This window comes from Larimichthys crocea, chromosome X (genome assembly GCF_000972845.2).
Source record: "Larimichthys crocea isolate SSNF chromosome X, L_crocea_2.0, whole genome shotgun sequence".
NCBI lineage: Eukaryota > Metazoa > Chordata > Actinopteri > Sciaenidae > Larimichthys > Larimichthys crocea.
Window position 1 is genome coordinate 11,343,452 of NC_040020.1, and position 25,422 is coordinate 11,368,873.

The window sequence follows — 25,422 nt, forward strand, 5'->3', positions numbered from 1 at the left end:
ATAAGATTTTAGACAATATTTACTTTGAATCCAATACAAAGACAAAGGCATAACATGTAACATCGAGGGTTCAATGGTTTTTAATAAATGTTTGTACAGACATTCATGGTTCCCAGAGGATGAATCATGTTGATTCTCGTAAGCCCCTGACTTTTAATCTAGCACCACCATGAGGTTGACATTTGTGGTTAAGAGTGTCTCAACGTCTAATGGATGCATTGCTGGGGAATTTGATACATTCATATCCCCCTGAGAATAAATCAAACTTTTCATCTAGCAGCATCAGCATCATCATTCAGATACCTGCAAAACTAATGACTTCCTCATCAGCCTCAGCTGCTCTTTGTGTTTAGCGCAAAATTAGCAAATGCTAGGATGCTCAAATTGGGATCCGTTTTGTTTTTTTAAAACACAAAACAAATTTGTTATATGTTGTGAGCCTGGGCCGATCTTGTAGTTGCTAGTTCCCTGCTGTGCAACAGTCTAAACTAAAAGGTGTCCTATTCAAATTAAACAGATGCTGAGTATTGTAGTGTGAAAGTGCACAGTTGGTGTCCTGTGTATGGGATTAGTCACCACGATAAAAAAAGCACCAAACAAATTTGGAATTGTGCATATACAGAAGAACACATTCACAGATTGTCCAAAATCAGAATCAGAATCAGAAGTACTTTATTAATCCCCGCAGGGAAATTGTTTATAGCAGCAATAGCAAGTCGGTATCAACAAAGCACACACAAGATCAAATCTAGGCCCTAAAACTTGCTTTGATGCGCAAGACGGAGACAGGAAACACATTAGAAAACACAGTTTAAGTGTCTCCCAGCTTCCTGCAGACATTGTCATCACACTCTCAGTCAAACCTTGCATGCACTTGTGTTCATATAAACAGGTGCAAACACAGACAACCACTCTCTTCTTTCAAACACAGACTAGCTTCTTTTCCTCATACAAATTTTAAATACCCCCTCACCCAACTCTGTGTACACACAGGAAAGGCAGCAGGGAGGTTTGGAGAAAGGTGAGGCTTCCTGTGGAGGGAGAGGACAGAGATGTACTGCAGATGTTGCTCTATCCTGCACATTTCTTTCTTGTGTATGTGGTGCTCAGTTTCTACAGACAGAGCAACGTTGATCATTGTCTTTCTCTTTTTCTCGCTCATTCACTCAGTCAATCACTATCTATATAATGTATATATTTTGTTTTCTTGTGCCCTTTCTCTCTACTCTCTCTAGCCTTCATACACACACACACACTAATTACACTTCTGTCCACCTATTGACTGTCAGGCCTACAGCTGAAGGATAATCTTATCTGGAGAGTGCAGCGCTGTGCGCGGCACACTGCTGCCCAGTTGATTAAATGTGCACCGAACAGGGGAAGAAGATTGCGTATGTGGCTGCGTGTGTGGCTTGGCCATCATAGGTAATGAAACTGCAAAATAATGGGCCCATAGCTGTGCCAGCAGTATGTATTTAAGTGTGTGTGTGTGTGTTTATAGATGGATGTAAGAAAGGCTGAGAACTAGTGTTATCCTAGATATTTAGTTATTTATAGAGCTGAGGTGAGATTATATGCATTTTCAGTGTATGTCGTCTCTGTCCAATGAAAACAACGACTCTCCAGATTTAGGGAAACAGACCTGTTTTTATTAAGGAGGAAGAAACAACTAATATTTCTTCTTAAAAAAAAAAAGAAGTTGTAAGATAAAGATGGTCGTGTTGTGAATTTTGGTATAAAAAGTGTGTGTTTGTCCAGTGGCTGATATCCTGGCAACTTGTTGGTTCAGAATCTAGTTACTGTAGGTTTCTCTCAGTTTTCAGCAAATAAATATTTATAATATATACAACAAATATTTTTGAACAGATTACCATTTAAAGTAGCTAGCAGGGTCACCCAGCTTCTGCGTTTACTCTAGGATCACCTGTTCATCAGCCATCGAATAAAACATGCTATTTTTTTAAGGGATTTCTCTCATAGTTTAGAGATGTGCCAGGAAATTGGTAAAAAGAGAACTCATCTGTCCAGTCATGTGGAATCAGAAATATGACACACTTGCTGTAAACATACGTTTAAATGCCAAAAATAAATTCTCTCACTCACTCTGGTCTAATATTGCACCTCTGTCCACATTCCTACCACCTCCCTCCATTACTCAAGCTACTAAAGAGCTGATTAGAGTTATAAAGTACCAGGTTTTTCTTTATTATTTGATATTCAAGGTTTCCCGAGCATCTTATTTACTCGTTTGTTTTTGTTAATGGGAGCCATGACCGTCCTAAGCATCAAACTGGCCCCCATGACATCTGTTGGAGACAGATCAAACCCAGGTTGGTTAACTGTATGTTATCTTACTGGGCATTGGTACAATTTATTCATGCCAGGACTTTGTATCAGTAATTATTCCTATGGGAACAGCTATGTAAGGGTATAGTTAATTGCTGTCAGAGGTACAGTATATGAGCTATAGCTACTTTTGCCCTTGCAGTAATGGATGAATGACGTTTACAGTGTTCTATACAAGCATGGACTACAATTTCTAATGAGGGACACCACAAGCAGGACACTCTGAGAAGCAACACAATTAACAATTAACACAAACCTACAAAGAACGTAGTAGGCGAACAGAATGCCTACTTTTAAATGAATGAATGAATGATGTTCAAGCACAGATGATGGCACCAACTCCTCATGAGATCTCTGCTCTGAAATAGCAACCAGTATTAAATTAGACAGACAGGTATAAAACATCACTAATACAGAAAGATGGATGAATATCTACAACCCAGAATGGGTTTGAATAGCAAATAAACAAACAAGTTTGTACTAGCCTTGTTTCACAAGAGTAATACAAAGAACAGGGACGGGGCTGGTTTGTTAATGGTCCAACACTTGTTTCTGTGTGGGCTGCATATCAGTAGGCGTGCTGTCGTCTAGAAAGAAAAGAAAATCTCAGGTGTTGTTTTTAAGATGGCTATTAATAAATACCACAGGTTGTGTGATCATAATAGCAGTATGTACATAGATGCTTCCCACACTGACTCATTCAGCAGGTAACTAAGGAAAGCACACTGAGCTCATTTATACAAGCTGTGAGCCGAGGATTATTTTCACGCTTTGGTTGGCATCTCCATAGCTATTTCATTCTTTCAGAAAGAAATTGGGCAATTAAAATCGCTTGAGCTCTGGGGCAAGAACAGTTTCTTTATTCCCTCCAAATCTGCTCTCATAAGTTGACAGAGTTTCAGTACTGGCTAAGCACAAAATGGTCTCTCTGTTGGGCTGCCATGTTGCTCCTGGAGGGCATTAATGTGGCCCTCTACAAGTGGAACAGTGATTAGCAGAGCTATTAGTGTTGCTATTACCTCACATTGACATTCAGATAGAGAGGTGTGCTGACCTGGCTGCTGAGGAGCAGCGCTGGTTGACTGTAGGTTAATTATGTCCTCACTGATACTTTTATCGTGTACAAGACTCTTTGGCTGATGTTGAGCACTTGTTTTTGCAGAAGGTCATTTTTGTCCTGCTTTATCCGCCAAGGTTATGTCTCCAAAATAATACAAGACTGCTAAATAGGGGAATATTGTAACATTCTTTTATCTATTGAGCAAAATGTCTTGAGGCATTACTACTTCACTCTGTTGCGAACCGTCCGTTTCTTGCATTAATTAGTCTCTTCACGTCTCACTTATCCCATGACGGATCACACTGATGATGAATCTCATTCGTAAATGCAAATTTCATTCCCATCCGTCACACATTAATTGCACTCAGTCAAATTATCCACTTAGCTGTGTTTGTGAAAGCAAAGTGCATTTTCAACTTGCAAAACGTCTGACTTAATTTAATAATGGTTTTCACATTAATAGCTTTTCACAGTAAAACGTGTCAGACACTAAGGTCAGGTTCATAGGTTGGATAGATTGATTAGAACTATGGAAAATCAGTGTAACTATTCACCTTGATCAGCTTATCACTAATAAAATCAGGTTGTTAGTCAGGAGGAAGGGTCAGTTTTGTTTTGTAGTGTGTCATTTACATATCAAGGGCCAGCACATTGGAGAATCCTTATTCATAATGAAAGGTGCTCTTAATCTAAATTAGAAAATATAACAGAATTCTTGTATTTCGTGTAATTCTGCCTTTTGTTTTGTAACAGTTGCTGGATAATGGGTATCAACACTGAAACTGACATCCCTAAATAGAAACCGTATTTGGTGATGGTACCATTGATGATGGTAGTTGGGCATCATTATAATATCCAGTGTATTAATGCCTGGCACAATGCTGGTTTTGTGTTGGATGACATTGCTCTGTACACAAAATATCACATTTCAGTTTAAACTGACACCAACAAAATGTGTCCAGTGGTAAGGCCAGTAAACGTAAATGTATTTAAGTTGTATAAAGGACAATAGCCAATAACATTACTGTTCCTGTCTGAGCCAGTGAAGCCAAAGTACCCAAGGCTTTCGTATGTTTGACGGGTGATGTTGACGCACAGAATAACAAGGGAGATCATCTCTCAATGGACAGAAAATGATCCTACTCTTTCCTCTATCCATTCTTGCCTGTCTTGGGTTATTGCTCTCATTCATTTGAGTTCCCTCTCCCCATCCTTCTGTGCACTGAAGCCTGGAAATGTAGTGATGTACAGTGATGTGCATCCTAGTAATCATAACTCCTCCTCCTCTCCTTTCCTACTTTTCCTCTCATCTTCCTCCTATCCTCTCTTCTTTATTTGCTGACTTCATTTTTTTTTTTTTTACTTTCTTCCACTGTTTTATCCACTCAATCTTTTGCTCCCCCCACTAACAACAGTACTGTAACTTTGCTGATCATACAATGAACTCCTCTCTTTCTTTTCCTCCACCCCCACGTTCTTGATGATGGTGCTGTAGCATTATCGACTGCACAGAAATGCTGAGGGAGTCCAGATAAACCACATATTGATTGATACACCTTAACACTACAATGTTGTTTATTCATATTGTGATTCTCTAGTCTGATGGTACGTCTGGACGTCTGGCAGCTAGTCTAAACCTTTTTAAATGTTAGCAGTAGTGCACAGGGTTTGTTTTTTTTATTTGCGTTTGAAGGTTTTGTTGAGATTGCAGTCAATGAATCAGTTTCTCACTGGTTGGGCTTGTGCTATTACACAGAAACACTTCAGGTGGGCAGAAATAAATTAGATGAAAATGAACTGGATCGAAAAATTGAAAAATAATTGAAGTGTGAATAATTTAAATGATGTCAGATGCAATTGGTTATTTATTTTATTTTTCTAAGAGTGAGTCCCAGACATGCTGAATGCAAGTGTTTGAAGGTTTGGGAAAATAAAAATCTCCCGCTGTTATTATAGTTTAAAAATGCACTTTAACAGTATATTTTTGAATAATTGTACCCATTTATTTGACTAAAAATATTTGCTCTGATGTTTTGCAGTAGGTAGTGTATTTGTAATCTGGAGCAATCACTCATACTGCATAATATTGTATTTTTAGTGTGCTATAAATGATTTCTAATACATCAAGGTTTAATGTTTATATCTGCCTAGAATCTGCACGTTTTCTCTCGTAGGACATTTTTGTTAAAAATTATACTTGTTCACAAAGCCTTATATAGCAATTTTAGGCCAACAATCAAATGTCACAAATATGCACATGAACAGGGTTTATTCATCAGGAGTGTAAGAGAGGTGGTGAATTTTGAAAGGAATGGAATGAGCAAGCCTCACAGAAAATAATTATTCTACAAGAGTACGGTCTAGACCTGCTCTATATGACAAGTGCTCAGATAATTTAACTCAGATTAAGGTTTGAGATGCAAAAATGTTCCCGCATGTGGTCCAATGGCAACTGAACAGTGTCAAATAAGCTCAGGCTTGTGTTGTCCTACTACTTTCTGTAAAATGGTTTTATAAAACATCTGATTAGCGGCAGACTGTTGAACTTGGACACCAAGTCACATTCGCAATAAAGCCTGGCATGAAGCCTTGTATACTAACTAGATTTAAAGAGAGCCCAGATGAATATATTTAGTTAAAGAAACTGAAAACCGTTTTGTTTGACTCCATATGCAGCTAAAAATATCTAACCTGGCAGCGTAACAGTCAAAAAACTAACAGCAGCTAGTGAGTGTGTGTGCTTTTCTCTATGTTTGTGCAAAGTAAATACACCAAGGGCAAAGTTGTAGCAAACCTATCTTTTACACAATGGATCCATTCAAAGAAAATGAATGAAATGCATTCATGATCACACACTATTATAATTATTTACTTTTAAAAGTGGAAATGACAAGTAGTTTGTGGGCTGGAGATGCTCCAGCAGTGGTAGGTTGTGATTTCACACCCATCACAACGCAGCTGTCTCAATGTGTGGATTTGGGTCTCAACAACCTCAACCAGAACCCTGTAATAGGGGGTGATGATGACAACGCACTCTAGTTTATTGGCATTGATTAACGAGCAACAACAAACTAGAGTGCCTTGTCATCAGACAAATCGAATAAAGACTAGGCAAGTACAGGCCTCTTTGTGCTGGCTGCGTCATGTTGCTAAATGATCGATCATGCTGTGAAGATTCCAGACAAGAGACGGAGTGAGTAGTACTTCAGTGCTGCAGTGTTCTCTGAAGTGATTGCCTGTTTTGCTTCAATGGGGGGAAATAACAGGGCTATTCAGCCAGTCGGTACAAGCTTTTATTTGTTGTTGTGCAAACCTTCCCTAATATGGAGTGGTTTGTTTTGGCCCATTCACGGCCGAGCACATTCATCATGGTGTCCTCAACCATTTCAAATCATTGCACCGGCCCTCATAAGAGGCCCCCGATAATATATGCACGGCCCTGATATTTTTAGAAGTCGATGACCGCTGCAGCTCATTGATTATGGAGTGGATGGAAAAGGACATCTCTTGTCTAAACAGACATTAAATTAGGCTGTCACACTTTACTGTCTCCGTAGTCCTGTCTTTATTTCTGTCTGTCTGTACCTGTGTCTCATTTTGTGCAACTTTCCCCCCCCCCCCCCCTCAATAACCCCCCTCAGTTTGTCCTCTGTCTCAGTGTCTCTCAATTCACACCGCTTGCCTTCGTTTTGTATGTGTCATGAAAAAGAGGGATGGAGAGCATCTGCATTATTTACAGTAGCTCTTAACCTGGCAGGCTGGCACTCACCGCAGCCCAGGGCTATTTTTAGAAACTCTCCCTTTGCTTTTGAGGCTTCAATGAAAAGGTGAACTTTTATTAATGGGCTGAATCAATGGGAGGATGACGCAAAAAAGACTGTGCTATGTCATTTGTTCTTGATGTTACTGTATACTCTGTAAGAGATGTGAAAGGGAATGTAACAGCTTCAGCTCATGTATACTACATTGATAAATAAACACAGATGGGAAGGGGGCTCTTTCCATTTTAAAACACTGAATTACATAAGGTTTTCTAACAAGTTCAACCGGGTTTGGATTTGTACATGTTTGAAAGCATTCCGAGTTAATCCGCTTGACATTCCTGTTAATTAATTTATTGTGACTGACTGAACTGATCTAACTCAAAAAGAATCATCCAAGTCTGATCACTGAAAGACAACCAGAACTCATTTTTATTGAATAAACACACTAATGATGTTTCCTCATGTATAGTTAAATGCAGCTACCCGTGTAGTGGTATTAGATAACGCATGAAGATCGATTAGTTTTAACCTGCACTAGTAGCTGTGCTGTACAGAGCCTTACACTGTGTATGGGTTATTATAAAATTCAAAAAAATCCTTTAGCTGCACTGAGTGCCAAAAATGTCCCATTGCTTGATGAGTTTCATAATCTTGCAACATGACAGCCCAGCACTGCACTTATACCGATTTTTTTTTTTTTTTTTTTTTTTGTGGCTGCCACTTCTGCTCAAGTCGGTTTAGGAAACTGTTGGTGCAAGCACTGCAAAAGCGTCTAAAATTGTTCATACTATAATTGTACATTAATAATGGATGACATGTAGTATGTATGACACTCGATGAAACTTTTTTTTTTTAGCATCTTTCAGGTCATGGTTTTGATTTTCTCTTTTAAAAAGCAAAACACTTTTGCCAGGCCAAGCAGATAATGTTGATTAACTGTATGAATAATAGTGATGCATTTAAGCAACTGTTTGTGAACATGTTTGCAGTATCAGCTTTATAAAGTAATAAATAATATGTCAGGGTCTTTGCTTTTCAAAGAGTGAGACAAGATGATAATTTGTGTCTGTGTGTTAGGTACGGAGCTTCAGCAGATGGTCTATCATCGACTACAGGCAAGGGAAAATAGCTAGTCTGGTTTGTACAATTTGTTGTTTTAGGGCGAGATACTGTCAGCCGCAGTTAACTGTTGTTCACCAATAAATATTACACCATGTAACTTCCTGTAAAACCACAAAATAGTTGACTAATCAATTGTTTGGGCTGCAGTTGAAAGCCAAAATGAACTTTCACAATGTTTTCTTTGGTACTGAGACTTTTTTTTTTGCTGTTACTGTGAGATCAGTTTACACCAGCAGACACCTCCAAACATGCTGCATAGTGAAGGAAAGTTTAGCTATTTGTCTCTGATCTTAAACTGCCATTGCGTCTTGCTTTTTTTCTTAAAGTATGTGTCCTTTTAATGACACTGCAATCTTACATATACACGATTATTTAGAGAAGAACAGATACAGAGGAAGTGAGTCATTGCTTGTTCCTTTCAGTTTTACAGTGAAAGTAGTCTATAAGGGCAACAGAGGAAACGGAGCCAAGGTGTTGCAGCTGGGTTTGTGATCTTTTAATGCATGAGATTGTGTATATAATGAGCTAGAAGTTTGGTGATGTATAGCTGAGGAATGTGTGTGTAGGACATTTTTATCAGGTTCACAGTGGTATATTATGCGACATTCACTGCTTGTTCATGTTAATATCCAAGAGCATTGCACTGTGTGTATTTGTAGTGTTACATGCACGTACCAGGTCAGTACGACTCTAAGATAGTCCAGGACAAATACTGTCTGACACGTGTGCCAAAGATTAACTGCTGCTTTTACATAAGATGTTTAGGAGTTGTGTGCTTACATTAGTTCAAATGAACGTCAGGAGAAACACGAAATACGTCAGAGAGTATGTAAAGCATAAAATACCATCAACCTCATCAGAAATGGAGGTTGTTTATCAATGAAAACAACAGGTCCCATGAGCGCATGCTACGTCATCAACCTACGCCTTCTGTCATTGTTGTGATGTGAGAAACCCCGAGCTGCAGAGCACACTACACACTATGCGTATAAACCAACAGGAAAAAGAGTGTATGGAATTCAGAAAGGAGGATTTTCATTCCCTGCGCTATACTGAAATTCATCAGAATTAATCAAAAGCTATTCCAGTTAATCACCCTCGTTCTACAGCATGCTAAAGCCTCTTTACTCTTGCGGGAGTGTCTATTTTTTATTTTGATGATTGCGTCTCTGGGGCAGAACGGGCTGCGGAAAGTACTCTTGAGCTTAAAAATGACAATCACACCTCGACAGAACACAGAGGCTTATGATACGAACTCATGATACATTAAGTTTGCATGGTAAATCTTAAAATGTTATGTATTCTCAACTGGGGGAAAAAAAAGAAAAAGTCATCATATGCACAATATTAAACTCTGACATAATAATGGGATAGTGTTCATATTAGACCAAATAGGTTGATTTTACAGAATTGGTTTGTTAATATAGCTTTTATTATTAAAAGGGGAATGTATAATAAAGTTTTACCAAACTTCAGTGTCTATATTTTGGATGTTTATCCTATGAAGTATAAATGTTGTCATCTAAGTGTTAAAACTGTCTTTCTAGCAAAGCTGCAAATGCCTGAACAGTGCAAATCCCCCCTGTGATATCATCTGTTATAGCTGCTTGGTTTTGCATCCTTCCTCTAGGCTTGGTCTAATAACCTGCATGGCTTTACATAATTGTTTCATTTATTTTAGCACATACCTAGAAAATATATGTATCCATCAGAGAACGGCAGCTAGGCCCTGACCCCGTTTTTGAGCCCCCCTGTGAGCTATTTTGGGTGAGCACCTTACATTTTTCCCTGACAGCGTTTCATAGCTCAGCCAACAGCTGTGGCAGGTAAAGGGAAAAAAAGAGGGAGTGTGGAATCCAGGGGAATACGGTTGATTTAGCTCTCCTTCGTCAGCAGTGCCCTACTCGGCTAATCTTCTGAGATTTCTCTATAAACCAAGGCACGGAGGGGAGAGAAAGCGTATGGTGACTGAGCGGGGAACAAGAGTGCAGCTTTACTTGTTCACAGCCTGTAACACAAAATGATTATAAGCATCACTGGCCATCATCAAACCATCTTTTCTGGAGGGAGATTATGCCTAATTTGTCCTCATCTTCTTACTGTTGCTTACAATCTATTGTCAAAAATTTCAAATTGTGTCTCTTTTCTCTGTCTTTGATTTCATTCCAGCCCGTCCTACTCATTAAAACTCCTCAAGTTGCCCTCCTTTGATGCTCCTGAGTCTCTCACTCTCAGTCAGCTCCTTTTCTCCCTCTTTGAAATCATTCATTCATCTCCATATCTTTCCTATTCCTTTTCTGAGTAGGAAGCAAGCAGAAGCTTTGGATTTAGAATGCGAAGATTAAAGATCAAAAGCAGAGAGAGGGGCTGCTTTCAATCAGTTTATTGCTTGAATAAAGTGAACAAGCTGCAAGCGTCATCGAAAATTAAAAGCTGTTATTGCACGGCCAGAATATTAAATTAACTGAACATGGTCCAGTCTGTACAAAGTCATCAGAGTCATGTTCATTGAAAGAGAAGAGTAGCTAAAATGGAAACCAACTTGTATGTCTGATCTTTTTATTGAAGAAGCCTTATTGCTGCAGAAGCATGACTTTAATTTGTATTCTGACCTTTTTCTAAACTATGTCTGGAAAATAAGGCAATAAATAAAGAATGACTGTTGACTCATGGCTAAGCAGACAGGCAATTCATGGTGAAACTTACCCAAACATCATCTTTTTACCCTGTGAAGGAGAAGTTCCCCTCTATCTATCAGCCTCTAGGCATAAATAAAGGGATAGACACAGTTTAAGAAATATTTCTTAAGTTAGTGCTGTACCCTGAAGTTTTATTTATGAGTTAAGAAAGTCGGACTGTGCCATTTATATTCCTAAATAAATTAAATTCAGTTCAATGTTTTAGTATTTATCCGTCTTTTTTTAGTTAGAAATATATAAATATTCTGCTTTTACAGAGGAAACAAAGATATGTTAAAAACAGTCATGTCGTGTGTTACATTAGTGCATTTCACTGGCTTTGGATGTAATTCTATTGTGGGCTGGTGTTTGAAGGTCATACATAATAGTGGCAGTGAAAGTGTTTTATTATTATTATCAGTGTTTGCATTGTTACTCTCGTCCCGGCCTCCTGTTCCTGTCATTCTTTTTTGCTTGATAACAAAACAGTGAGCATTGGTGTGATGAAAACTGAGAAGATGCCAGTGGGATATGTTTTAGCATAATTCAGTGCAGTATCTGTTGTATTTTTGTTTTTCTTTTCAAAATTGCATGCGTTTCATGTATCTTAATTAATCACAAATACACAGTTTACACTGTATTTAGAAGATTTACATTTGTAAGATGACACTTTAGAAGTAAATTTTTTGACTCACTGTTCTGGAGCTTTCATACACATCACATAATACAACAATAATTCCTTAAAAGCTCTTAAAATTCAAAATTTGAACATGAGCTGCAGAACATTACTAACTGGACCTTTTGGTGACTTTGTCTTATCAACTTGATACACAAGTCGATTTATGAGCATTTCTGCTTTCAACATGTCTGTAAGTCTCTACCTGCAGCCTGTTACACCAATGTCTCTTAGTTATTCTGTCAGACAATAGCATATGAACTTGTCCTACCTTTTGTGTTTTATCTTCCAGTACCGGATTGGGCAGCTGTACATGATCAGTAAACACAGCCACGAGCAGAGCGATCGAGGGGAAGGCGTGGAGGTGGTGCAGAATGAACCGTATGAAGACCCGGCGCACGGCCAAGGGCAGTTCACAGAGAAACGAGTCTACCTCAACAGGTCAGTGGAACATGTCTTTTTTTAGTTTATTGTGATTAATTTGTGTGGAGAACTCTTACACTCTTGAGGGTGGTCATTTAGCAGATTTTTGGTTAAGCCTGCGACAACCTGCAGAAAGAAAAAAGAAAGTGAGATCGAGTTAAAAGGCATCACAACACCACAGAGAGTTCTGGACTCTCTTACTCAAAGAACAACTCAAAATTGGTCTTCATCCATGCTTTTCACCGAACCTGGAAAACCCTGGAGTACAAATTTCGGTGTGTATCTGCATATGAACTGACTTACATTCAGCCACTAGATAAGGCTGTGAAAATATGCACATGACCCCTGCACGTTATTACTAGCAGGTTTCTCTGGGTTACTTATCTATCACAGATGTATATCACCACATACTGAAGCATATCACTGCATCCTGCAAGCCTCTGTGGACCGATGTATGTGTCTGCAAATGCCATATGCATGTGTGAACCTTCCACACCCAGTTTTGCAAGGTCCACATGTATCAAAGAGAGATGACAGGAGAATATGTGAAGAAGAAAAGAAAATGACAGCGGGAGAGAAAGACCAAAAAAAAAAAAGTAAAGCCAAGACGGGGAGAACAGAGAGAGGGAACAGAGATGCTGTAGGCCATTTGTTTGAGCACAAATACCTGTGTCAGCGTTCGCAATGCTGGGGAACTAATTATGTTGAGTCAGCACAGCTCTGCTCTTTAGAGGAGAAGAGAGAAATAAAAGACGAAAGCAGTTGTGAGAAAACAAAGATACGCTGGGCTTCCATTCAGGTGGTTTCATGCAGTTTGCTCTGTCTTCTCCACTTTTTCACAAAATACTGTTTTAGAGTTGCTTGAGGCTTTGTTTGAACAGTAAAGAAATCTTAAGCAATGGAGGTTGTATGGTTTATTGTCTTTGCACAACAATGCAAACATAGTGTTTGTTCTAAACTTAAAAAATGTCCACGACAACTCTTAGATGTGTTAAAACCATTAGGCTACATCTTCTGAGTTTAAGTCTCTATTGTGTGAACAGACAAAAACACAAAGACAAAAACAATGACCTTTCCAGAGTGTTTGAAACCATTTTGTAAGTTTTAAAAAAAAAAATAAAAAAAAAAAAAAAATATATATATATATATTATATATCTATATATATATATTATATTATATATATATAGATATATATATATATAGTCTGTGCTGTAAATAAAGTACTCACTGCTAAAGAATAAAGAAAAACAGTGTAATCAGAGAATAACCAAACCCTGAGTGAATTCGGTGTTGACAAAATTCAGTAAATTAAAGTAATATCCATGACTTTAAATCAGGTCATGTTAAATTTAGATTAATAATGTTATATTTAAGGATTTTACCATAAATATCCACTGTTCTGCCCCATTCAACTGGCCATCCATCTGGCTATACAACGACTAAACATTTAGCTCAGATTCACCAGCAGGGAAGTCAATCTGGACTCGTTCTGTCACGCTTCAACCACCCCAGTAGCCCTCACAATCTGCCTCACACTGTATTTCACTATTTGGACTGATCCCATCCGACCTGGACGTCAGTTCCACACTTTTTCTGCCAATAACATTCACTAAGAGTGAAAAGGGGGTGGCTGATTTTGTGATTAAATAAAGTGTTGCCATTCCTTGGAGGTGTTTAACTAAACTAGGGTTTTTTTTTTTTCGAAATACAAACACAAGCTTTGGCGTGAAATCCCCGTGCAGCCACCCACCACACTTGCACACTTGGCAACGTGGGCCCCATCCCAGCAGCTATTGGCAAAGATCTTTAAAAGAACAAGGAGGGAATGGGAGAAATCAACAGATGGGGGCGTAGGAGGAGTGTCAGTCTCTTTTGTTGGGAGGGAGAGAGTGAGCGAGCGAGCCTGCCAACATTCACACAATGTGACCGTCTAAGGCTGTTTTTATTCAGAGCCGTCACGATGCAGTGGGCGCCATTTTTATCCTTCTTAAGAAATTGTTTTCCGTGTCAATCAAAGGAAGTGGAGATGAAGGCAGGCTACATGAAAGCCTGTGCATTTCTGTTTGACAATCTCATAAATACATTCTCAATGCAGCCTCAATTATTATTGTAACAGAGTTCAAAGTTCAAGATCAAAGTGTACATATTGGCAATATGGAAGATGTTAAAGCGAGGTTCATGGTGCTACAAGGGGTTCAAGTCTAGGGCTGCAACTTAAGGAATAGTTTAATACTTTAGGAAATATGATTCTTTGGTTTCTTGCCGAGAGTTTGAGGAGATTTGTACCACTCATATTTGTATGCTAAACATAAGACTTCTGCCTGCAGCTAGTTGGTTATTGATTTATTATGAGAATAATGAATCTGTATAAACCTAAGGCTTTAATGTGTTTAGATTTTAAAACAAGTTCTCAGAGATGGAGCATTTTTTTAACACAATGAAATAATCCTTTATCCTGCTACTATAAAACAAATGCAAAACACAGCCAAAGGGTGGGAAAAGTCTACTGATGCCACTGAGATGCCCTTAAACAATGCCAGGAGCATAGTTGGTTAAAAAAAAAGTCTTACAAGTCTTTATTTGCCATGAAGAAAAATGTGTTTTCTTTTGGAAGCATTCTTCTTACACCACCAGTCAATTTCCGTGTTCTATACTGAGAGCAGATTTTCCTTTCACACCTGTAACAAGTTTTTGATTGCCACGATAACAGAAGCAATTTCACTCCCATCCCTTCTTCACTGCTACATGCTCACGGTGCTTCTCGTACATGTATGTCCTTGTCTTTCTCCGTGTCACTCTGCAGTAAATTACCCAGCTGGGCTCGAGCAGTGGTTCCTAAAATCTTCTATGTGACAGAGAAAGCATGGAACTACTACCCTTACACCATCACAGGTAAGAAAATCGTGTTTGTTTTACGGTCGAGCTGATCAGTTTGATGCAGTGGCCAACACCACATCAAATCCAGTTAGCTGTTGTAACAAGAAGAGCCCAACTTCCAACACTCCACCTCTCTAAAACTCAGCCTGGAATAATGTAGGAACTGCAGTCACATGAAGCACAGATCAGCTTCTGAACTAGTTTTTCAGGGAGCTGGATTAGGGTGTGAAAATATAGTATGAGTTGTCACGATGCATAGAGAAGAGACATTTCTAGCACATGGTCCAAGATTGCTAATCTCCACTGCATTTTTTAGCACATTTAAAAAAAGCAAAAAAACATGCCTCCATGAGAAATCTTTTCTACCAAAGTCCCAGTGCAAATTCAGACATGTGTTGTATAATTCAGGATGCGCTGATGCTCTGTATTCAGCTTTTCCATATGCCATTTCTGAAGGACATGTGCAACAGTGCAAATAAGCATTTTTTTTATAGCATTCTAAGCAAAATGCAAATGAAATGTGAAGAATGGGTGACCCTTTGCAGACAAAAGATGAAGGAGGACTCTGAACATCAATCAATAGAGTATGACCTTAAACTCTAAAAGGTGATAGTATCGACAGCAGCTTTAGAGAAAAAACAGCAGGCACTGTAGATTCAGAAGGGCCCTCAATGCTGACACACAACACTTAAGGATAACTCAGTTCAAATGTGGTGATGACGCACTGATCAGTCACGCCGTTGCAGCTTTCTGTTTGTTGTCGCTGTGTCAGTTCGCCATGAAGACATGTCGTGACGAAGCGCAAACATGTTATTGACATATAAACATGTTAAAGCTGTCATGTCTCTCCTATAGATGTTGATAGACAGTTTCACCGTGAAGCAAATGCTTTCCATCCACACTGACTTACAATGAGTGCAGCAGTGGAATAAGCTTCACAAATCGGGGTCATTACATGTAACCAGTAGTCAGGATCAGAGCCATATTTCTGTGGTAGTTTTAATGATCCTGATCTAAGGGTCTAAGGGAAAAGTGTTACAAGCCGAGGAATATAGATAAAAGGGAATTTCTTTTTGATGAGAGCAAATTAGAGGAGAACGCTACTGAGGAGGGGAAAATGTAAGGAATCACATATGTCACAGTCACTAAGCAGTTATTGAATGTCTCACACGTATACTACACTGCGGCCTCCTCATTTCCTGTCATGCTTTGAAAATTTGCAGAGGCTTTATAACTTACTGTGTTCTCTTTTGTGTTCTGTCTCTGCTCTGACCTGATGTCTGTGTCACCCGATGCCATGGTCTGTAGAATATACAGTAAGTATTTTCTAGCTCTTTTTCTGAGAATACCTGCATCATAATAAAAGAGAGTACCACTGTGTGTCCTTATGATTACTTAATGTTGCAACAGTGTACAAATCACCAAAGGAAACCCAAGACTGCAGATCATCAGATGTGTCTCCAAAATGAAGGAAAACAAGAATCTTATCCAAAATCACTTTCCTGTGTACTTACTCAGCGTTATACATATTTTACACTTAATAGAAATCCAACATTAACCCAATAAAAATAGCAACAGGATGTAAATCTAGTGCGAGAGGTAGGAAATTGGCAGTGATTGTGTCATGGAAAATTATTTTATGAGTGTTGGATTGGAATTATTAGATTTATTTTTGGTTTCTTAGGGGCAGTGAAACGAGCTGTAATCATAATATTAACAATCGTTGCTTTTTTCAGTGGTTATGGCTAACATGCAAGCAAACAATGTGTACAGTATACCCATATAACATATGTTAGCAGGCACAGAGTAACATTAGCATTCATTGGGAGTTATAATGTCATATTCACGCTCCTTTTAACTCTGTTTTGGTCTCCAACAACTTGTTGCCTACGATATTTCCAGGCCAAAGATTTATAGATAAATCTTACAGCACAGAAATCTCCTCGATACAGCATACTGTATGTACATGTATGTTTATTTATGTTACACATGTGTTTGTGTGTTTAAGTGTAGGGTATGTGGAAGAGATTATTGTTTAAAAATTAGAAATCTCAGTGAACTTGTCTTTATTTTGGAGCATCTGACAACATTGTTTATAGAAGTAAATTATGCAGTCTGAGTCTGTTTTAAAGTGTAGCTCTGCTGTCTTGCAGTTATGTCTGCAGTGACACATACACACACCAGTGGGCATGTCTTTGCAAATCAGCAGAACTACCTATGTGACCTATGATTAACCCACGATGAATTTAGTTTTGGCATAATAAGCTGACACATTTTTTAAGACACACATCCGAATGATTAGGCTCTGCTATAGGACTTCTGTTGTGCAGAGTGAGAAATGTCAAAAGTATGAGTCATGCTGCTTTAGGGTCCAGGGATAAGAGGGGAAAAATAACAATGCTGTGGTAACAGAATACTTCATATTGTCTCTGTTTATGTGTGCGTCGGGGGAGGGTTGTGTTCATGTATGAGTCAGTATAAATACACCCATGCCAGGATTAGTTTTTAAAAATGCCTCACAAAAGCCTTGGGGATTGTCTTGGCTTTTGGCAATTTTGACAAGAAGACCGAAATTGAAATACTGAACCATCAAAGCCTGATTTATGTTTTGTACTGTAGAATGAGGGAGAACACAGAAAGAGAAGACATAAAGCAGCTTGACAGTCAGTGTTAATACAGTAATAGTCCTTTTACACGCTACCATTAAAAGAGTTTGGCACCCTATTTGACAACTATATGCAATAAACTACAGTTAAGATGTAAATCTACACCCAGTAAACCCCATCTGAATTATCACCAGAAGTAAAGCTGCTGTTCACCACTTCTATTTACAATTTAAAGGCAAACAATAATGACATCTGGTGATCTGCTGGGTTCAGTACAGAGGTGGCTTTTTATTTTATTTTGTTTAACATCTTGTTCTTTCTTTATCCACAGTGCTCATTCCTGCCCAAGTTCTCCATCCACATAGAGACAAAATACGAGGACAACAAAGGTTGCAATGACAATGTGAGTAAACTGCATGTGTGTGTGCGCATGGCTGTGGTAGGAGCGTTGAGTAGTGGTTTGGTGGATTTTAGATAAGTCTGTTTCTCATGCCTACAGGCTAAGATAGATCCCTCTGATACTGGCATTTTAAAGTGCACTTAAAGTTAAATGTCATAATAATATATGAGCATATATCAACTATAAAAACTATATATGAAAACACATAACATATTTTAAGAATTGGGGCCAGGATATGTGCTGAGCCAGGACATTTTACAGTTGAAAAATGTTGCTTCACTGGCTTAAAGTATCTCCAACATATCTTTGCTGTTTCTGTACTGCAGTGTCTTGTTACTTATCGGTTGATATATGTACATTAATACTGATATTTCTGCAATTAGCTTATATCGTCCCATAGGCCCAGTCAGTTAATCAGTCTGGCAGGCTCTAATTCCCATACAAATCTCACAGCTTAATATAACTCTGCCATCTGTCCTTCTTATACAGAAATCTGTGCAGCAAAATAGGCCAATTTAAAACACAAAATATCTCATAGCAGACATATGGCTGAAAACAAGACCTCTGCGATGGCTACATGAGTAAAACCATCCGGGCAGATTTGGCAAATCACCGACCCTCCGGTGCAATCCCGTCATATCACATTGCCAACTATACAATACGCCTTGAGAGTCTGCCAAAAAGTGCTCCACTTGTTGGACAGCTAATTTCATTTGGGCAGTCGGCCTACTCACTCTCTTTCTCTCTATATTTTACTCCACTCTCCAGTTTATAGGGGCATTAGTCATTAAATGAAACGCTGCCACTGCCTGGACAGTGAGGAAGAAGAACGGTAGGGTAGTGTGTGAAAGACAAATTGCTTGAAATGTCTCATGGTGGGCGGCCAGCAGGTTAATTTTACTGTGTCTTCATAGTTGGCTTCGAACAGTCAGGGATTTGGAAATTGTACGAGAGAGGAACAACTCCCAACTTGGCTCAAATGTCTTGTTGATGTATTTCAGAGTAGTTTATACATGTACTGATAAAGAGGGAGACCGAAATGGACAGACTGTCAGTGTTCATTAAACACGTAGTGATGCTTTAGGTTGACGTTGGTTCTCTTTGAGAAGACAAGGCGACGGATCAGAGACGACTTCTATGAAATCGCCTGCACCTAATGCACTTTATGGGCAAAATCTTGTTGTGTTGCATAAATGTGTTTAGATGACACAGTTTAAGATGCCTGTGCATATGAGCAGAGATTTCAGAGGGGCACATAATCGTCTACACGGGCACAAACACACACACACACACACTCTCTCAAGTCCATGATACAGCTGCTCTACTTTGTGTAACATCTTCAGGGTAAACAAACAAGAAGCTCTGCATGTTTTATGGCGTTGTGTAAGCACTTCACAAGTACGTGAGGTGTGTTTCCTGTAAAAGATGCTGTGAAATAATATACATGCAGCTGCGCGCTGCTTTGTTTTGAACATTTTACATTCTCTCCGATCAAGTGTCATGTTTTCCCATGTGTAGATTCTGATGGCATAACGTACATCTGTCCACTCGGGGTGTCTTAACATTGTCTGTAACAGAAGATGGAAGACTTAGTGAGTGGGAAGGATTCAGAGATGAAGGAAGGAAGGAAAAGGAAGGAATGTTGCAAGTGAGAGGGAGGAAAATCATAGATGTGTGGACAGGAAATGAGTGGGTGTGTGAGTGGACGGTTTGAATGGAGGCTGCAGTAACATTATATGACATGCAGAATTCCACAGTGCTGTCCAGTGTCAGACACACACATACGTGAGGTCACACTCATACTCGTAGATACACACCCACACCCACACTCACACACTTACACTCACATTAAGCTTTAACATGTGTCCTGAGGCTCATGTTGCTCTTGTAATCTCTCCAAGGACCCCTGAACTACACAGCAGGCAGAATGAGAAGACACATCTGTTTCATCCTCTTTCTCTTTTTTTGCCGTATTTCTACTTTTTCAACCTTATAGAAGAATTAATCTCATTCTTATGTTTTTTAAACTAGTCACATGTGATGTCCATGTGCACTGTTCATGTACTGTAGCCTACATGTACATAGTCATGCACATTCAAATCTATGCCCCATTTTGGAGGCAATTTTGAGCTATTATTGCAAAAAGGTGGTCATATCAAAGCTTTACACCTACACCATGGGAGGTGTGGTTTTCAGTGAAACCAGTCTGAAGACCAACGCGACCTGCAAAGGTTCATTATTATCCTGAATTTTAAATGAGGCCCCTTTAGACGACAACCTCCAAAAGAGCCATTTGTTTAAAAGTAGACATTTCATTTTAATAAATGAGAATCATTAACAGCATATATATACAGCATTCCTTCTGTTATGTGTTTGTTCCCTAAATATCTTGAAGTTCAGTTCTTGAAAATGTAACTCATTTATCAGTTTCATTTTATGCAGTCCACTCCATTTTTTTTTCTTTTGTGATTCTGTGATTACTATCAGCCTCAGGGTCCTCACTGTTGAATAGTTTAGGACAAATGCCTTGCTTGTGCTGAGAGAAAACTCAAAGTGTACCAACAAATGCTGTAATACGAACTACAATAGTGCATAGTATTAGCATGTAGCACTGAATTAAATGCAGCTCATGTCATATAGACTCTATGATTGGTTATGGTTATGGTTGGCTATGGTTAGGGTGACGGTAAATGTACAGATTTTCTGGGGTCATTCTGCATTTTCATGACACTAAACTACTTATACTGCCACTTTTACAGTTCAGAACAAGGTTACGTGTTACTAATTAGCACAGGACAATGTTTTTCTTATTCAAAGGTAAACTAATTTGTAGCCTTTCCTTTTTTTTTCTCTGCATCTCCTACAAAAACATTAGAAAATTAATTGGGAAATTCAATTTTATTTAATCTCAAAATGCTTCAATAAACATACTACCAAAGACTCTTCCAGTTAATTAGTCTAGTCATATTTCTATATTTGGTTAAATAATGCATACATGCTCTTTGCAGACATTTTTCCTTTTCCTTCTCGTCTCTGAATACACAAATCCATGTTTCCTTGATCACCTTTCCTCCCCCACCCTCCCACTCGCCCTTCCTCCTCCTTCCTTCTCCTTGCCAGTCTCTGCATACATGTTCCTTCACTCCCCCTCCTTGTGACTCCATCCCTCTCCTCTTATTTCACACTATCTTGCTCCTGCCACCCTGTCTCTTTTTCATTGTTTATTTCCTCCATTCCTCTTCGTATCCACCTCTGCCTCCTTCCCTCTCTCTTCATCCCAGTCTCCATTCCTGTTGCTTGGCTGCGCTCATGCATGCTGACATTTCACCCTTATTGTGCCAACAGTGTTCATCTACACTGTAACCCTCGGAGGGGAAGAAGAGAAAGGAAGGGAAAGAGAGCGAGACAGGGAATGAGAAAGAGGGAAGGCGGGAGAAACGAGAGGATGTACATATCAGCACATTTACATTTAAAAAAAGATGGAAAGGCATGACTGATAATGTACTAAATAATTTAAACGGACATTGCATCAACCAATATGTTTATGTAAAACATACATTTTTTATACAGAGCATGTACTATAATTCTGTTATATATGGGTATATACAATTACCTTTAATGTGAGAGAGGATTTGGTGATTGAATAATATCTTCCGACATCATAATCTTCCGATAAACTTACATTCCACACTAATGCCATAGAGCAACATTTTGTTCAAACTTTTTTGGGGAACAGTCCTTGAACATGAGATAAAATGTGGAAGGTTATTGTGTATCTTTATCTGTTATTCGTGCATTTTTTTAAAACATTTTAATATTACAGCAGCCGGCCTTTGTCAAATAAAACACAAAAAACCCTTTCTAAACTCACTTTAAATGCACACACCCACAAACTTTATTTATTGTACTTTATTTGAGAGCGCCGTTCAAGGAGGCTCACAGTATATTCTGTGTGTGGGTGTTTGTGTATGTACTACCGTGACTATAGATGGATTGCTAAATAGATAAATGCATTATTGCAGAATTATAAGAATCCATGTAATCAACAGTGTTGCCACTAAAAAAGAATGATAATAAGAATAATAAAAGCAAAGAAGGGAAAGGGAAGGTTGCACTTGCTTTTTGTACAATCAGCTGACTGTCCTAACTTACGACACAGTAATTGCAGTGTGTCATTTGGCACGATAACAAGAAAGAATAGAAGACGTGGGCACGGAGCACCACCTAATGGTTGTGTAATCAAGTACAATAATATGTTTCCAGTGTTTGTCTAAGTGATAAGGGGACAGACAGTGACAAGATGCACAGTCAAGTCTTTGTAACTCTGAGAATAATTTCCAGCCTTTGGGTCGAGCAGTAAGGCAGGCATGATGTAACCTGGAAAAGAGACGTTTCTGAAGTGTATTTTTATTTGTGAGAATTGTCAGGGAGACGCTGCAGTGAGTGCTGGCAAACCGATCTCTTCTGTTTTCAGATCTTTGACACTGAGTTGAAGGAGCAGGAGAGGGAGGTGTGTTACATCGACATCGCCTACGACGAGATCCCAGAGCGCTACTATAAAGAGTCGGAGGTGAGCTTGTGTGTGCATGTGTAGATGCTGTAGATGTGTAAGTGTATTGTTGAATCTGGAAATGCAGTAGTAAAATAATGTGATCTAGAAGAAATTGATTTTATTTTTATGTCATAATCTTACTCTTACTGTTTGTTACTCTTTGTTATTGTTGTTGTTTTTATTTGCTCTAATACAAACTTTGGGGACTTGAGACCTCAATCCCAATCGTCTAGCAGCTGCACTTCGGAGTCTGTGAAGTGTGAGAGCTGGTTATTTTCTCCAGAGCACTTGCCAAATTGCAAGAAAAAAACAAATTGCCTCAGCCCTAATGAGCCTGGATAGAAATTCTCCAAGGACCAAAGGGGTTAATGTGAATGGTATTTAATACTGAAATTCAGTCATGCATCTAATTTTAGGTTCTCCACTGAGGGAGTGTTTCACTACTGGTGTGCAGAAACAATGATGCCTGAAGGTTTGGGTTAATTATTGTAATTTTAAACGTGTGTGTGTGTGTGTTCATTTTCTACCCATTGCAGGACTTGAGGTATTTCAAGTCAGAGAAGACCTCACGGGGGATTCTTCAGGAGGGCTGGAGGGACACCCAGGAACCCATCATGTGCTCATACAAACTGGTCACCGTCAAGTTTGAGGTGTGGGGTCTGCAGACCCGTGTGGAGCAGTTTGTACACAAGGTGAAAGTTCATCCATGGAATGAATGTTGGATCTTTGATTTTAGTCATATTTGGACCTTGGTTTTGAGTTGTAGTAATAAATCTTTACTTAGCTAAGTCTTTTTCTTTTAATGGAAACCATTTTTGTTAAAAATGCAAATGGAGGCCAGATAAAAAACTGCTGCTCTGAATGTCTCAAAGATATAATAATGATAGTAATAACAAAAACAAATGCCAAATGGCATGTACCACCTGTCACAATGCATGACTAGGTCAACATATTTGGTTCATCTTTGGGTTGGTAGATTACTAAAACATAAAAATGAGTAGTCGTTTGACATCCCATTTCACCATTGTGTTCATCATTGTATTTTGTTATAGGTGGTTCGGGATGTGCTGCTGCTGGGGCATAGACAGGCATTTGCCTGGGTGGATGAGTGGATTGGTAGGTCTATCAGCCCTTTTTCTACAGTTTTGTTGTCTACACACTTTAGTTAATCACATTTCAACCTTTCAGTCATCAACCATTTACTTACACCAACGTATAATGAATGCAATGGCTACAAAATAGCATTTACTTTAATTTTATGACCAATTATAGAAAATCTCCCCTTGTATTGTTATGTATTATGTTTAACTGTTGACATGAACCTTTAAGGAATGTATAAATACTTCCTCAATTTTCTTTTTTTTTTTACCATTATAACTTTTACAATCCTTCTTGAAGTGTTATGTTACTATAACTCATTATTCTTTGAGCTGTTAGCACTGTCATAGATACTTTAATTATATAAAACACTGTTTGATTACTGTTTATTAACCAATCAGTGCGCATGAAAAATCACTCCACCTGCATCCAACCCTGTCACTGCCAGTCCTGCTCGTTCTCCTACAGCATGGATTCTCCTCTTGATATCACCACTAATATACTAATGACAAACACGATGCTGTCGTGTCCAGACGTACTCGGTGTTTGTTTCAAATGAAACCTGCACGATAAAAGTAACTCCTAAACAACATTCTTTCATGTTTCATGTTAGAGAAATCAGTTTATTCAGAGTCAACAGTAGTCACAGTACTGGTAAGTGTTGTAATGCAGTTTCACTAATTTTAAGTCAATATTTGGCACATTTTTCTATTAATGTAAAGTAGCAAGAAAATACCTATTTGTACTTACCGAACCTGTGTGCATGGGGTATAAACCATGGCAACAAATTGGCTGCAATTACATGAAGGAATAATTGGAAATCATCAAACATCAGTGAAGAATGATGAAACATGGAAGCTGCCTCTGTCTGTTTCTCTGATAGTCTGGCTGCACAATGGTAATGGTTAATGTTTTGTAGCCAAGTGGCTCCAACACATTTACTCACTCTCAGCTGTTGAGATTTTTTCCATAGCTGCAGGGCATAAAGATAACAAGCCCATTATCTTTGCCATGAAACATGTTCCTCTCCTCTCTACTACCACTAACCTTTATGCCACAACTCCCTACAACCTAGATGCTTGAAATACTCCATTTTCTTCACACATGGAATGATTTTGCCTGGAATATAAGTGAACCCTTCCTTGCTTTCTTTGGGCTTGCTTGGATCCAACCTCTTCTCTTGGTTTGGATTATTCATGTTTTTCCCTAATCTTGAAACGTCCTCATCCTTCCTTTCCTTCCCTTTTCCTGGTGTGGCTCGGACTTGTCTAGCTCTCTCCTATAAACTCTCTGGGTCGTGGGAAGTTAGCACTTTGACGTCTAAAGCTTTTTAACTCTAAAAAGCTGTCCATTTAAAAACGCTACACTCACCCATGGAATGCGCCTTTGCCACCTAACCCTCTCCTTCCTCACTTGTTCGTCAACTGGAGTGCCATTTAGAGGAGTTACCAACATTTCGACCCTGGTTCCACCCCTCCCCCTTCTTCCAGATATGACTTTGGATGATGTACGGGATTACGAGAGACAAATGCATGAGAAAACCAACATTAAAGTCGTAAATTGCCATGAGCAGCAAGAGCATTCCACAACAAACCCATCTTCACTGGATGACATAGAGATCCATGACAAAGCAAGCGTATGTCTTTTTCATTGTTTCTTTATTCCATTACCCCTCCTCTGTCTCATATTTGGACTACTGGTGTCTGTGAATGAAGTTTTCACAGTTGTATATAACTGTCCGCATACATGCACTGATTCTGTCTTACATTGGGTCAAATGATGCATACACGAGCTGTTAATATGTAAAAGGTATAATAAT

The 25,422-nt window shown here is 38.8% G+C and overlaps 1 protein-coding gene across 2 annotated transcripts in view; it reads left to right on the forward strand.

The window, feature by feature from the left end:
• The window catches only part of LOC104927111 (phosphatidylinositol transfer protein cytoplasmic 1), a 67,889-nt gene that overhangs the window by 38,358 nt on the left and 4,109 nt on the right, over positions 1–25,422 (forward strand). Inside the window, exons 2-9 of one of the 2 annotated variants that reach the window (XM_010741121.3) lie at positions 11,939–12,087; positions 14,874–14,962; positions 16,256–16,263; positions 17,885–17,956; positions 22,428–22,523; positions 23,042–23,197; positions 23,558–23,621; positions 25,094–25,239. In XM_010741121.3, coding sequence (XP_010739423.1) covers positions 11,939–12,087; positions 14,874–14,962; positions 16,256–16,263; positions 17,885–17,956; positions 22,428–22,523; positions 23,042–23,197; positions 23,558–23,621; positions 25,094–25,239 — 780 coding nt within the window. The remainder of the gene's footprint in view (positions 1–11,938; positions 12,088–14,873; positions 14,963–16,255; positions 16,264–17,884; positions 17,957–22,427; positions 22,524–23,041; positions 23,198–23,557; positions 23,622–25,093; positions 25,240–25,422) is intronic. The other variant, XM_010741120.3, reaches the window with a different exon arrangement.